Source organism: Bufo gargarizans, chromosome 2 (genome assembly GCF_014858855.1).
Source record: "Bufo gargarizans isolate SCDJY-AF-19 chromosome 2, ASM1485885v1, whole genome shotgun sequence".
Taxonomy (NCBI): Eukaryota; Metazoa; Chordata; class Amphibia; order Anura; family Bufonidae; genus Bufo; species Bufo gargarizans.
The window spans coordinates 687,069,653-687,083,925 of NC_058081.1; the positions used below are offsets into that span (position 1 = coordinate 687,069,653).

The window sequence follows — 14,273 nt, forward strand, 5'->3', positions numbered from 1 at the left end:
CAGGTTTGCACACACTGCAGCAGGGATTTTGGCCCACTCCTTCACACAGATATCCTCCAGATCTGTCAGGTTTCGGGGCTGTCACTGAGCAACACAGAGTTTCAGCTCCCTCCAAAGATGTTCTATTGGATTTAGGTCTGGAGACTGGCTAGGCCACTCCAGAACCTTGATATGCTTCTTACGGAGCCACTCCTTGGTTATCCTGGCTGTGTGCTTCGGGTCGTTGTCATGTTGGAAGACCCAGCCACGACCCATCTTCAATGCTCTGACTGAGGGAAGGAGGTTGTTGCTCAAAATCTCACAATAAATGGCCCCATTCATCCTCTCCTTAATACAGTGCAGTCGTCCTGTCCCCTTCGCAGAAAAGCACCCCCAAAGCATGATGTTACCACCCCCATGCTTCACAGTAGGGATGGTGTTCTTGGGATGCAACTCATCCTTCTTTTTCCTCCAAACACGACACTGAAGTTTTGAACAAAAGGTTCTACTTTGGTCTCCTCTGACCACATGACTTTCTCCCATGCCTCCTCTGGATCATCCAGATGGTCATTGGCAAACTTCAGACGGGCCTGGACATGTGATGACTTGAGCAGGGGAACCTTCCGTGCAATGCATGATTTGAAACCATGACTACGTAATTTTCTACTGACAGCAACCTTTGAAACTGTGGTCCCAGCTCTCTTCATGTCATTTACCAGCTCCTACCTTGTAGTTCTGGGCTGATTCCTCACCTTTCTTATCATCTTTGATACCCCACGAGGTAAAATCTTGCATGGAGCCCCAGTCCGAAGGGAGACAGACAGTTGTCTTTAGCCTCTCCTATTTTCTAACAATTACTCCAACAGTTGATCTATTTTCACCAAGCTGCTTAGCAATTGCTCCGTAGCCCTTTCCAGCCTTCTGGAGGTCCACAATTTTGTCTCGTGTCTTTCGACAGCTCTTTGGTCTCGCCAATGGTAGTAGTAGGCGCCTGACTGACTGTGGGGTGGACAGGGGTCTTTAAAGAGCTCAGACAGGTGCTACTAAGTTAGATTAATGAGTGGAGTAGAGGTGGACTTTTTAAAGGCACAGTAACAGGTCTTTGAGAGCCAGAATTCTTGCTGTTTCTCAGGTGTTCAAATACTTATGTTCAGCAGTGCAAGACAAATAAATTCTTTAAAAATCATACAATGTTATTTCCTGATTTATTTATTTTATTCTGTCTCTCAGAGTGGGAATGCACCTACAATGTGAATTTCAGACCCCTCCATGATTTCTAAGTGGGAGAACTTGCAAAATCGCAGGGTGTTCAAATACTTCTGTTCCTCACTGTATATATGTGGACTGTACATGTGAGTATATATGTGGACTGTATATGCGATTATATGTGGACTGTACATGTGAGTATATATGTGGACTGTACATGTGAGTATATATGTGGACTGTACATCTGAGTATATATGTGGACTGTACATCTGAGTATATACAGTACAGACCAAAAGTTTGGACACACCTTCTCATTCAAAGAGTTTTCTTTATTTTCATGACTATGAAAATTGTAGATTCACACTGAAGGCATCAAAACTTTGAATTAACACATGTGGAATTATATACATAACAAAAAAGTGTGAAACAACTGAAAATATGTCATATTCTAGGTTCTTCAAAGTAGCCACCTTTTGCTTTGATTACTGCTTTGCACACTCTTGGCATTCTCTTGATGAGCTTCAAGAGGTAGTCACCTGAAATAGTTTTCACTTCACAGGTGTGCCCTGTCAGGTTTAATAAGTGGCATTTCTTGCCTTAAAAATGGGGTTGGGACCATCAGTTGCGTTGTGGAGAAGTCAGGTGGATACACAGCTGACAGTCCTACTCTATAGACTGTTAGAATTTGTATTATGGCAAGAAAAAAGCAGCTAAGTAAAGAAAAACGAGTGGCCATCATTACTTTAAGAAATGAAGGTCAGTCAGTCCGAAAAATTGGGAAAACTTTGAAAGTGTCCCCAAGTGCAGTCACAAAAACCATCAAGCGCTACAAAGAAACTGGCTCACATGTGGACCGCCCCAGGAAAGGAAGACCAAGAGTCACCTCTGCTGCGGAGGATAAGTTCATCCGAGTCAACAGCCTCAGAAATCGCAGGTTAACATCAGCTGCTCAAATTAGAGACCAGGTCAATGCCACACAGAGTTCTAGCAGCAGACACATCTCTAGAACAACTGTTAAAGAGGTTGTCCAGGTTCAGAGCTGAACCCGGACATACCCTTATTTTCACCCCGGCAGCCCCCCTGAGCCTAGCATCGGAGCATCTCATGCTCCGATGCGCTCCCTTGCCCTGTGCTAGATCGCGCAGGGCACGGGCTCTTGTGTTTTCAATAACACACTGCCGGGCGGTAACTTCCGCCCAGCAGTGTGTTTGGTGACGTCACCGGCTCTGAGGGGCGGGCTTTAGCTCTGCCCTAGCCAGTAAAATCTTGCCCATCAGTGCCGGTGACGTCACCGGGGCTCCTGTCAGCCCCATAGAGAGCCCGGTACGTCACCGGAACTCAGAAAAATGCCTTTGCCCTGTGCAATTTAGCGCAGGGCAAAGGAGAGCATCGGAGCATGAACTGCTCCGATGCTCATGTGAGGGGGGCTGCCGGGGTGAAAATGGAGGGCTGTCCAGGTTCAGCTCTGAACCTGGACAACCCCTTTAAGAGGAGACTGTGCGAATCAGGTCTTCATGGTAGAATATCTGCTAGGAAACCACTGCTAAGGACAGGCAACAAGCAGAAGAGACTTGTTTGGGCTAAAGAACACAAGGAATGGACATTAGACCAGTGGAAATCTGTGCTTTGGTCTGATGAGTCCAAATTGGAGATCTTTGGTTCCAACCACCGTGTCTTTGTGCGACGCAGAAAAGGTGAACGGATGGACTCTACATGCCTGGTTCCCACCGTGAAGCATGGAGGAGGAGGTGTGATGGTGTGGGGGTGCTTTGCTGGTGACACTGTTGGGGATTTATTCAAAATTGAAGGCATACTGAACCAGCATGGCTACCACAGCATCTTGCAGCGGCATGTTATTCTATCTGGTTTGCATTTAGTTGGACCATCATTTATTTTTCAAGAGGACAATGACCCCAAACACACCTCCAGGCTGTGTAAGGGCTATTTGACCATATAGGAGAGTGATGGGGTGCTGCGCCAGATGACCTGGCCTCCACAGTCACCTGAACCCAATTGAGATGGTTTGGGGTGAACTGGACCGCAGAGTGAAGGCAAAAGGGCCAACAAGTGCTAAGCATCTCTGGGAACTCCTTCAAGACTGTTGGAAGACCATTTCAGGTGACTACCTCTTGAAGCTCATCAAGAGAATGCCAAGAGTGTGCAAAGCAGTAATCAAAGCAAAAGGTGGCTACTTTGAAGAACCTAGAATATGACATATTTTCAGTTGTTTCACACTTTTTTGTTATGTATATAATTCCACATGTGTTAATTCATAGTTTTGATGCCTTCAGTGTGAATCTACAATTTTCATAGTCATGAAAATAAAGAAAACTCTTTGAATGAGAAGGTGTGTCCAAACTTTTGGTCTGTACTGTATGTGGACTGTATATGTGAGTATATGTGGAATGTATATGTGAGTATATATGTGGGATGTAGATGTGAGTATATATGTGAACTGTATATGTGAGTATATATTTGGATTGTACATGTGAGTATATGTGTTGACTGTATATATGTGGACTGTATATGTGAGTATTGGCTGTTGCCTACATGCAATGTGCAAAAATGTAACAATTCTAACTTTATTTTTCAAATTTTTTGCCCCAGGTGAACAACAATGGCCTCCTGTCATTCGATGTGCTTCTTAATAACACATTTATACAACGTTTCCCCTTTGCTGATGGAACCTTACTGGCGCCATTTTGGGCTGATGTGAATAATGAAATATCCGGGAACATATACTACAGGATGAGCCAAAATTCCAGCCTGATAACCCAGAATGCAAATGACCTGGCATCGTATTTCCCAGGAATTAGCTACACGCCAAAGTGGGTTCTGGTAGCAACCTGGGATAAAGTTGCATTTTACAAATCAGCGACAAACAGGGTACGTACTCATCCCAATCTGTTAAGTGGCCCTGTGGTATTATGCGGGGCACTGGATGGTGGTATTGTATGGACACTATATACCTGTAGTGGTAATCAGGGGTGCACCTAGCCGTTCTGCTGCCTGAGCCTAAAACTGAAATGGTGCCCCAACCCCCCATTAACCCCCCAATGCCAATTTCTTTACCTATCCCTTGCCTCCATCCCTCCTGTTAAAGACATACTTGGAAAACATTACATACAGAGCTACAAAACATACAGGGTAATACAGCGCCACATACTGCGCCCACTGTGCTTCCCAATACTATACTGCAGAAACAGATAATCCTCCCCCTGCTGCCCCCCTCTTGCCCCTACCTGGTGATGCCTGAGGCAATCGCCTCAACTCGCCTCATTGGTGGTGCACCCTGATGTAATATATGCACCGTATGGTACTGTACCATGTTCACTCTATGCCACTGCTATCTTAAAGGAGTTTTCCAGGCTCCTGATATGGATCAACTATTGCCAAAATAGATCACCAGTATCTGATTGGTGGAGGTCGGACACCCTACACCCCCACTGACTAGCCGTTCCTTGCAGCCTCTGGAATCAAAGCTACATTCATAGGGTGGTGGCCAAATGCGGACTCAACTCAAACTGACTTCAGATAATATCCTTACGATAAATTCACCCCTTACCCCTTACCCCGTGTGATTAGGAAACAAAGGCGAGAAGCATGTTTGGACTGGCCCACATGGGAACAGGTGAATCCCCTGGTGCGCCCCTGAGCAATCCTATTACACCTTTCTGCACTGACTGCGGATCCAAATTGCCATTATACTGCTGTCTTCAGGTTTGCAATAGATGATACCTCTGTAATTCCAGCAAACCATTCTTGTTATTGGGGTGCAAGTGCTGTGTGATACAGCCATTAACAGGGTGTATTACTAGGAAATATCTCTACGTCTTATTAGCCCTTGTGTGGTGCAGTTATATGTTCTAAAGCATTTTTTGGCTTGTATTAGTGGGGGGGGGGGAGTATTATTATATTATTTTTCGTTGTGTGGTGAAGTGAGAAAATGACAGCCTTTTTTGGGGTGTAATAATTTTCTTTCGATGTATTTATTTGATCTAACAGTATGTCAGACAGAGAAGTGTCAGGCCCTGCACAGGGGAGGTGCAGAGGCCTAAATGTTTCTGGTGCAGGCACAGGTCACAGCAGAGTAAGGGGGCGTGGCAGCAGGGGTCACTTCCAGAGGACTGAGCTCCCAGTGTCGGCTAGCAGTCGTGTCTTGACCAGCGGCTCTTGAATGGTTGACTCAGTCATCCACTTCGTCCCAAGTCCACACTATGTCTCCTTGCCACTCTGTGGCCTCCTCATACTGCTGCTGCCACCTTCACACTATGTCAATGGGTCACTCTGTGGCCTCCTCATGCTGTTGCTGCTGCTGCCACCTACGCACTATGTCACCTTGCCACTCTGTGGTTTCCTCATGCTGCTGCTAAATCAAGATTATGTGCAACGGGTGTCTCCCCCTAGGGCCCTCTATAATGCGCATCCCAGGTGTAGGAAATGCCAAGTGGTATACTGCGGCCTAAAATGTCTCTTTATGTGTGTCACAGTGCTCCTACATGGACATGGCTGGACCCCAGGCTTTGGGTCCGAAGCAATAAATAGGGGGAATAATTGAGGGATAAAAGAATAACTTGAGTCTAGACCTTGATATGAAATTTAATGGCAGCTTTACTTTGCATAAACGTTCTCCAGAACGATTTACAGCCTTTGTCTTGGTTCGAGCAGGCTTTTGTATGAAACTGGCAGGCAAACTCCACTCTGCTACATCTGTTTCTCTCTGAACCTGCTGTACTGACAGGCTGGCTGTATAACTCTGCTTCTTCTGTATGCTGCACTTCACTTTGTAGTCTGATTCTAGGTTATGCCAGGGAACTTTCCTCCTGGCTGCTGAGGCTTTAAGCTTTGGCCTCCATGGCGAACAGAGCTTAAGGTGCTCTGGCTTGCGTGGGCACATCCGTCAGAGACATGCCCCTGCACACCTTTTCCTTAGCTGGGGGTAAGCTGACTGACTAGAACCTCTGCCCCACCCTTCCTGCAGGAAGTAGGGCTGGACCACTCCCCTACAGAAGGGGGTTAGAATGGAATGTTAAGTTCCCCTCTCTCTAACTATAGCTCTGTCATATTTGCTCCACTTGCTGGTGAACCAGGAAAATTACATGAACAGTTACATAACATTAGAAATGCACAGTGTGGATTACCTGGAATAAATGCATATTATGACATGAGGTTAGACCAATAAAGACAGTAGCAAGCTGCAGAAGTGGTAACACAACTATGGGGTGTTACATATGTCACTGGGTCACTCTGCAGCCTCCTCATGCTGCTGCTGCTGCCACCTCCACACTGTCACCTTGCCACTCTGCTGCCACCTCAACACTATGTAAATGGGCCACTCTGTGATCTCCTCATGCTGCTGCTACCTCAACACTATGTCATTGGGCCACTCAGTGGACTTCTCATCCTGTTCCCACCCTCCCACTTCATGACTGGGCCACTATTTTGCCTTTCGGCCTGGCTGACATAATAATTTATTTGACCTTTCTTCTGATCTGTCAGAAGGAAGGAAAAATGAGACGCGCAATGGATCCTGTCTGTGTAGCAGCTGTAAGGCCTGTATGGTCCCATCAGAATTGGCTTAGTATTTGGTAGCCAAAAGCAGGAGAGGGTACAAAACACAGAAGACATGCAAATATTAGATTCATGTGTCATCTCTGTTTTGGATCCACTCCTGATTATTTTTTGGCTTTAGCAATAGTGATGAGTGGCAGGTGCAATATCCGAATTTGCTATATTTAGCAAATATTTGGTAGAACATTTATCATATATTTGCGAATTCACGAATTCGAGATAATTTTTTTGATCGCGAAAAATCGGCAATATAATATTTGCGTAATGCGCGCGCAATACAGGCGTGGCTCACTATAGCTACATTTTTCAAGCTGCTAGAAGTTTCCTGGATAAAATGGTTGGCACGGCAGAACATTGCAATAGCTTTATATACAGATAGAGTGCTCCAATATGTTTGCGATTGCGAAATCGGCACCAATGATGCAAATATTTTGCTGCAATATGTGCAACTTTACATTTTACAGGTCTGACTACTTATTAGTGATTGGTGCACTAAGTATTGTTGCGAACTTGTGACATCACAGCACTATGTCTGTATGAATGTATGGACAGCAGAATCTACCATCGACACTATATATCTAACCTACACTGACTATCTCCCATTAACTATCTGTATTATATATATACAGTACAGACCAAAAGTTTGGACACACCTTCTCATTCAAAGAGTTTTCTTTATTTTCATGACCTTGAAAATTGTAGATTCACACTGAAGGCATCAAAACTATGAATTAATACATGTGGAATTATATACATAACAAAAAAGTGTGAAACAACTAAAAATATATGTCATATTCTAGGTTCTTCAAAGTAGCCACCTTTTGCTTTGATTACTGCTTTGCACACTCTTGATGAGCTTCAAGAGGTAGTCACCTGAAATGGTCTTCACTTCACAGGTGTGCCCTGTCAGGATTAATAAGTGGGATTTCTTGCCTTATAAATGGGGTTGGGACCATCAGTTGCGTTGTGGAGAAGTCAGGTGGATACACAGCTGATAGTCCTACTGAATAGACTGTTAGAATTTGTATTATGGCAAGAAAAAAGCAGCTAAGTAAAGAAAAAAGAGTGGCCATCATTACTTTAAGAAATGAAGGTCAGTCAGTCCGAAAAATTGGGAAAAGTGTCCCCAAGTGCAGTCACAAAAACCATCAAGCGCTACAAAGAAACTGGCTGACATGCGGACCCAGGAAAGGAAGACTAAGAGTCACCTCTGCTGCGGAGGATAAGTTCATCCGAGTCACCAGCCTCAGAAATCGCAGGTTAACAGCAGCTCAGATTAGAGACCAGGTCAATGCCACACAGAGTTCTAGCAGCAGACACATCTCTAGAACAACTGTTAAGAGGAGACTGTGTGAATCAGGCCTTCATGGTAGAATATCTGCTAAGAAACCACTGCTAAGGACAGGCAACAAGCAGAAGAGACTTGTTTGGGCTAAAGAACACAAGGAATGGACATTAGACCAGTGGAAATCTGTGCTTTGGTCTGATGAGTCCAAATTTGAGATCTTTGGTTCCAACCACCGTGTCTTTGTGCGACGCAGAAAAGGTGAACGGATGGACTCTATGTAAGGGGGGAATATTAATCACCAATAGAGTTGAGCGAACACCTGGATGTTCGGGTTCGAGAAGTTCGGCCGAACATCCCGGAAATGTTCGGGTTCGGGATCCGAACCCGATCCGAACTTCGTCCCGAACCCGAACCCCATTGAAGTCAATGGGGACCCGAACTTTTCGGCACTAAAAAGGCTGTAAAACAGCCCAGGAAAGAGCTAGAGGGCTGCAAAAGGCAGCAACATGTAGGTAAATCCCCTGCAAACAAATGTGGATAGGGAAATGAATTAAAATAAAAATTAAATAAATAAAAATTAACCAAAATCAATTGGAGAGAGGTTCCATAGCAGAGAATCTGGCTTCCCGTCACCCACCACTGGAACAGTCCATTCTCAGATATTTAGGCCCCGGCACCCAGGCAGAGGAGAGAGGTCCCGTAACAGAGAATCTGTCTTCATGTCAGCAGAGAATTAGTCTGCATGTCATAGCAGAGAATGAGGCTTCACGTCAGCCACCACTGCAACAGTCCATTGGCATATATTTAGGCCCAGCACCCAGGCAGAGGAGAGAGGTCCCGTAACAGACAATCTGGCTTCATGTCAGCAGAGAATCAGTCTGCATGTCATAGCAGAGAATCAGGCTTCACGTCAGCCACCACTGCAACAGTCCATTGGCATATATTTAGGCCCAGCACCCAGGCAGAGGAGGGAGGTCCCGTAACAGAGAATCTGTCTTCATGTCAGCAGAGAATTAGTCTGCATGTCATAGCAGAGAATGAGGCTTCACGTCAGCCACCACTGCAACAGTCCATTGGCATATATTTAGGCCCAGCACCCAGGCAGAGGAGGGAGGTCCCGTAACAGAGAATCTGTCTTCATGTCAGCAGAGAATTAGTCTGCATGTCATAGCAGAGAATGAGGCTTCACGTCAGCCACCACTGCAACAGTCCATTGGCATATATTTAGGCCCAGCACACACACAGGCAGAGGAGGGAGGTCCCGTAACAGAGAATCTGTCTTCATGTCAGCAGAGAATTAGTCTGCATGTCATAGCAGAGAATGAGGCTTCACGTCAGCCACCACTGCAACAGTCCATTGGCATATATTTAGGCCCAGCACCCAGGCAGAGGAGGGAGGTCCCGTAACAGAGAATCTGTCTTCATGTCAGCAGAGAATCAGTCTGCATGTCATAGCAGAGAATGAGGCTTCACGTCAGCCACCACTGCAACAGTCCATTGGCATATATTTAGGCCCAGCACCCAGGCAGAGGAGAGAGGTCCCGTAACAGACAATCTGGCTTCATGTCAGCAGAGAATCAGTCTGCATGTCATAGCAGAGAATGAGGCTTCACGTCAGCCACCACTGCAACAGTCCATTGGCATATATTTAGGCCCAGCACACACACAGGCAGAGGAGAGAGGTCCCGTAACAGAGAATCTGTCTTCATGTCAGCAGAGAATCAGTCTGCATGTCATAGCAGAGAATGAGGCTTCACGTCAGCCACCACTGCAACAGTCCATTGGCATATATTTAGGCCCAGCACACACACAGGCAGAGGAGAGAGGTCCCGTAACAGAGGATCTGGCTTCATGTCAGCAGAGAATCAGTCTGCATGTCATAGCAGAGAATCAGGCTTCACGTCAGCCACCACTGCAACAGTCCATTGTCATAAATTTAGGCCCAGCACCCAGGCAGAGGAGAGAGGTCCCGTAACAGACAATCTGGCTTCATGTCAGCAGAGAATCAGTCTGCATGTCATAGCAGAGAATCTGGCTTCACGTCAGCCACCACTGCAACAGTCCATTGGCATATATTTAGGCCTAGCACACAGGCAGAGGAGAGGTTCATTCAACTTTGGGTAGCCTCGCAATATAATGGTAAAATGAAAATAAAAATAGGATTGAATGAGGAAGTGCCCTGGAGTCCAATAATATATGGTTATGGGGAGGTAGTTAATGTCTAATCTGGACAAGGGACGGACAGGTCCTGTGGGATCCATGCCTGGTTCATTTTTATGAACGTCAGCTTGTCCACATTGGCTGTAGACAGGCGGCTGCGTTTGTCTGTAATGACGCCCCCTGCCGTGCTGAATACACGTTCAGACAAAACGCTGGCTGCCGGGCAGGCCAGCACCTCCAAGGCATAAAAGGCTAGCTCTGGCCACGTGGACAATTTAGAGACCCAGAAGTTGAATGGGGCCGAACCATCAGTCAGTACGTGGAGGGGTGTGCACACGTACTGTTCCACCATGTTAGTGAAATGTTGCCTCCTGCTAACACGTTGCGTATCAGGTGGTGGTGCAGTTAGCTGTGGCGTGTTGACAAAAGTTTTCCACATCTCTGCCATGCTAACCCTGCCCTCAGAGGAGCTGGCCGTGACACAGCTGCCTTGGCGACCTCTTGCTCCTCCTCTGCCTTGGCCTTGGGCTTCCACTTGTTCCCCTGTGACATTTGGGAATGCTCTCAGTAGCGCGTCTACCAACGTGCGCTTGTACTCGCGCATCTTCCTATCACGCTCCAGTGCAGGAAGTAAGGTGGGCACATTGTCTTTGTAGCGTGGATCCAGCAGGGTGGCAACCCAGTAGTCCGCACAGGTTAAAATGTGGGCAACTCTGCTGTCGTTGCGCAGGCACTGCAGCATGTAGTCGCTCATGTGTGCCAGGCTGCCCAGGGGTAAGGACAAGCTGTCCTCTGTGGGAGGCGTATCGTCATCGTCCTGCCTTTCCCCCCAGCCACGCACCAGTGATGGACCCGAGCTGCGTTGGGTGCCACCCCGCTGTGACCATGCTTCATCCTCATCCTCCTCCACCTCCTCCTCATCCTCGTCCTCCTCGTCCTCCAGTAGTGGGCCCTGGCTGGCCACATTTGTACCTGGCCTCTGCTGTTGCCAAAAACCTCCCTCTGAGTCACTTCGAAGAGACTGGCCTGAAAGTGCTAAAAATGACCCCTCTTCCTCCTCCTCCTCCTCCTCCTCCTGGGCCACCTCCTCTTCCATCATCGCCCTAAGTGTTTTCTCAAGGAGACATAGAAGTGGTATTGTAACGCTGATAACGGTGTCATCGCCACTGGCCATGTTGGTGGAGTACTCGAAACAGCGCAACAGGGCACACAGGTCTCGCATGGAGGCCCAGTCATTGGTGGTGAAGTGGTGCTGTTCTGTAGTGCGACTGACCCGTGCGTGCTGCAGCTGAAACTCCACTATGGCCTGCTGCTGCTCGCACAGTCTGTCCAGCATGTGCAAGGTGGAGTTCCACCTGGTGGGCACGTCGCATATGAGGCGGTGAGCGGGAAGGCCGAAGTTACGCTGTAGCGCAGACAGGCGAGCAGCAGCAGGATGTGAACGCCGGAAGCGCGAACAGACGGCCCGCACTTTATGCAGCAGCTCTGACATGTCGGGGTAGTTGTGAATGAACTTCTGCACCACCAAATTCAGCACATGCGCCAAGCAAGGGATGTGCGTCAAATTGGCTAGTCCCAGAGCTGCAACGAGATTTCGCCCATTATCACACACCACCAGGCCGGGCTTGAGGCTCACCGGCAGCAACCACTCGTCGGTCTGTTGTTCTATACCCCGCCACAACTCCTGTGCGGTGTGGGGCCTGTCCCCCAAACATATGAGTTTCAGAATGGCCTGCTGACGTTTACCCCGGGCTGTGCTGAAGTTGGTGGTGAAGGTGTGTGGCTGACTGGATGAGCAGGTGGAAGAAGAGGAGGAGGAAGCCGAGAAGGAGGAGGTGGCAACAGGAGGCAAAGAATGTTGCCCTGCGATCCTTGGCGGCGGAAGGACGTGCGCCAAACAGCTCTCCGCCTGGGGCCCAGCTGCCACTACATTTACCCAGTGTGCAGTTAGGGAGATATAGCGTCCCTGGCCGTGCTTACTGGTCCACGTATCTGTGGTTAGGTGGACCTTGCTACAGATGGCGTTGCGCAGTGCACACTTGATTTTATCGGATACTTGGTTGTGCAGGGAAGGCACGGCTCTCTTGGAGAAGTAGTGCCGGCTGGGAACAACATACTGTGGGACAGCAAGCGACATGAGCTGTTTGAAGCTGTCTGTGTCCACCAGCCTAAATGACAGCATTTCATAGGCCAGTAGTTTAGAAATGCTGGCATTCAGGGCCAGGGATCGAGGGTGGCTAGGTGGGAATTTACGCTTTCTATCAAATGTTTGTGAGATGGAGAGCTGAACGCTGGCGTGTGACATGGTTGAGACGCTTGGTGACGGAGGTGGTGGTGGTGGTGTTGGTGGTACATCCCCTGTTTGCTGGGCGGCAGGTGCCAACGTTCCTCCAGAGGCGGAGGAAGAGGCCGAGGCGGCAGCAGCAGAATAGGCCGAGGCAGCAGCAGCAGAAGAGGTAGCAGGGGGAGCCTGAGTGACTTCCTTGGTTTTAAGGTGTTTACTCCACTGCAGTTCATGCTTTGCATGCAGGTGCCTGGTCATGCAGGTTGTGCTCAGGTTCAGAACGTTAATGCCTCGCTTCAGGCTCTGATGGCACAGCGTGCAAACCACTCGGGTCTTGTCGTCAGCACATTGTTTGAAGAAGTGCCATGCCAGGGAACTCCTTGAAGCTGCCTTTGGGGTGCTCGGTCCCAGATGGCGGCGGTCAGTAGCAGGCGGAGTCTCTTGGCGGCGGGTGTTCTGCTTTTGCCCACTGCTCCCTCTTTTGCTACGCTGTTGGCTCGGTCTCACCACTGCCTCTTCCTCCGAACTGTGAAAGTCAGTGGCACGACCTTCATTCCATGTGGGGTCTAGGACCTCATCGTCCCCTGCATCGTCTTCCACCCAGTCTTGATCCCTGACCTCCTGTTCAGTCTGCACACTGCAGAAAGACGCAGCAGTTGGCACCTGTGTTTCGTCATCATCAGAGACATGCTGAGGTGGTATTCCCATGTCCTCATCATCAGGAAACATAAGTGGTTGTGCGTCAGTGCATTCTATGTCTTTCACCGCTGGGGAAGGGCTAGGTGGATGCCCTTGGGAAACCCTGCCAGCGGAGTCTTCAAACAGCATAAGAGACTGCTGCATAACTTGAGGCTGAGACAGTTTCCCTGGTATGCATGGGGGTGATGTGACAGACTGATGGGGTTGGTTTTCAGGCGCCATCTGTGCGCTTTCTGCAGAAGACTGGGTGGGAGATAATGTGAACGTGCTGGATCCACTGTCGGCCACCCAATTGACTAATGCCTGTACCTGCTCAGGCCTTACCATCCTTAGAACGGCATTGGGCCCCACCATATATCGCTGTAAATTCTGGCGGCTACTGGGACCTGAGGTAGTTGGTACACTAGGACGTGTGGATGTGGCAGAACGGCCACGTCCTCTCCCAGCACCAGAGGGTCCACTAACACCACCACGACCATGTCCACGTCCGCGTCCCTTACTAGATGTTTTTCTCATTGTTATGGTTCACCACAACAACAAATATATTATTTGGCCCAATGTATTGTATTCAAATTCAGCGGGATATAAATTTGAGGCCTAGTATTTAGGCGCTGGGTGACCGGTATGGATTTAGTGACAGAATTAGACTTGGAAATGCACAGAAGCGTGTGTGTGTGAAGTTATTCTGAATGACCCAATGTGCACCTTGAATATTATATACCCTTTTAGGGATAGATTTCAAATAGCTCTGATATAGCAGAAACCACTAAATTATGAAATTGCTAAATTGGGAATTGTATTTCAACCCAGAACAAGAAATGTGCTTGAACGGACACTAAATAACTCGCCCAGCTACAGCACTAAGGACAGATTTAGCTGGATATAAATTTGAGGCCTAGTATTTAGGCGCTGGGTGACAGGTATGGGTTTAGTGACAGAATTAGACTTGGAAATGCACAGTAGCGGGTGTGTGAAGTTATTCTGAATGTCCCTATGTGCACCTTCAATATGATCTACCCTTTTAGGGATAGATTTCAAATAGCTCTGATATAGCAGAAACCACTAAATTATGAAATTGCTAAATTG

At 47.8% G+C, this 14,273-nt stretch overlaps 1 protein-coding gene across 1 annotated transcript in view; it reads left to right on the plus strand.

Moving 5' to 3' along the window:
- The window catches only part of LOC122926309 (alpha-tectorin-like), a 62,288-nt gene that overhangs the window by 31,653 nt on the left and 16,362 nt on the right, over positions 1–14,273 (plus strand). The window contains exon 7 of the mRNA XM_044277682.1: positions 3,793–4,071. Coding sequence (XP_044133617.1) covers positions 3,793–4,071 — 279 coding nt within the window. The remainder of the gene's footprint in view (positions 1–3,792; positions 4,072–14,273) is intronic.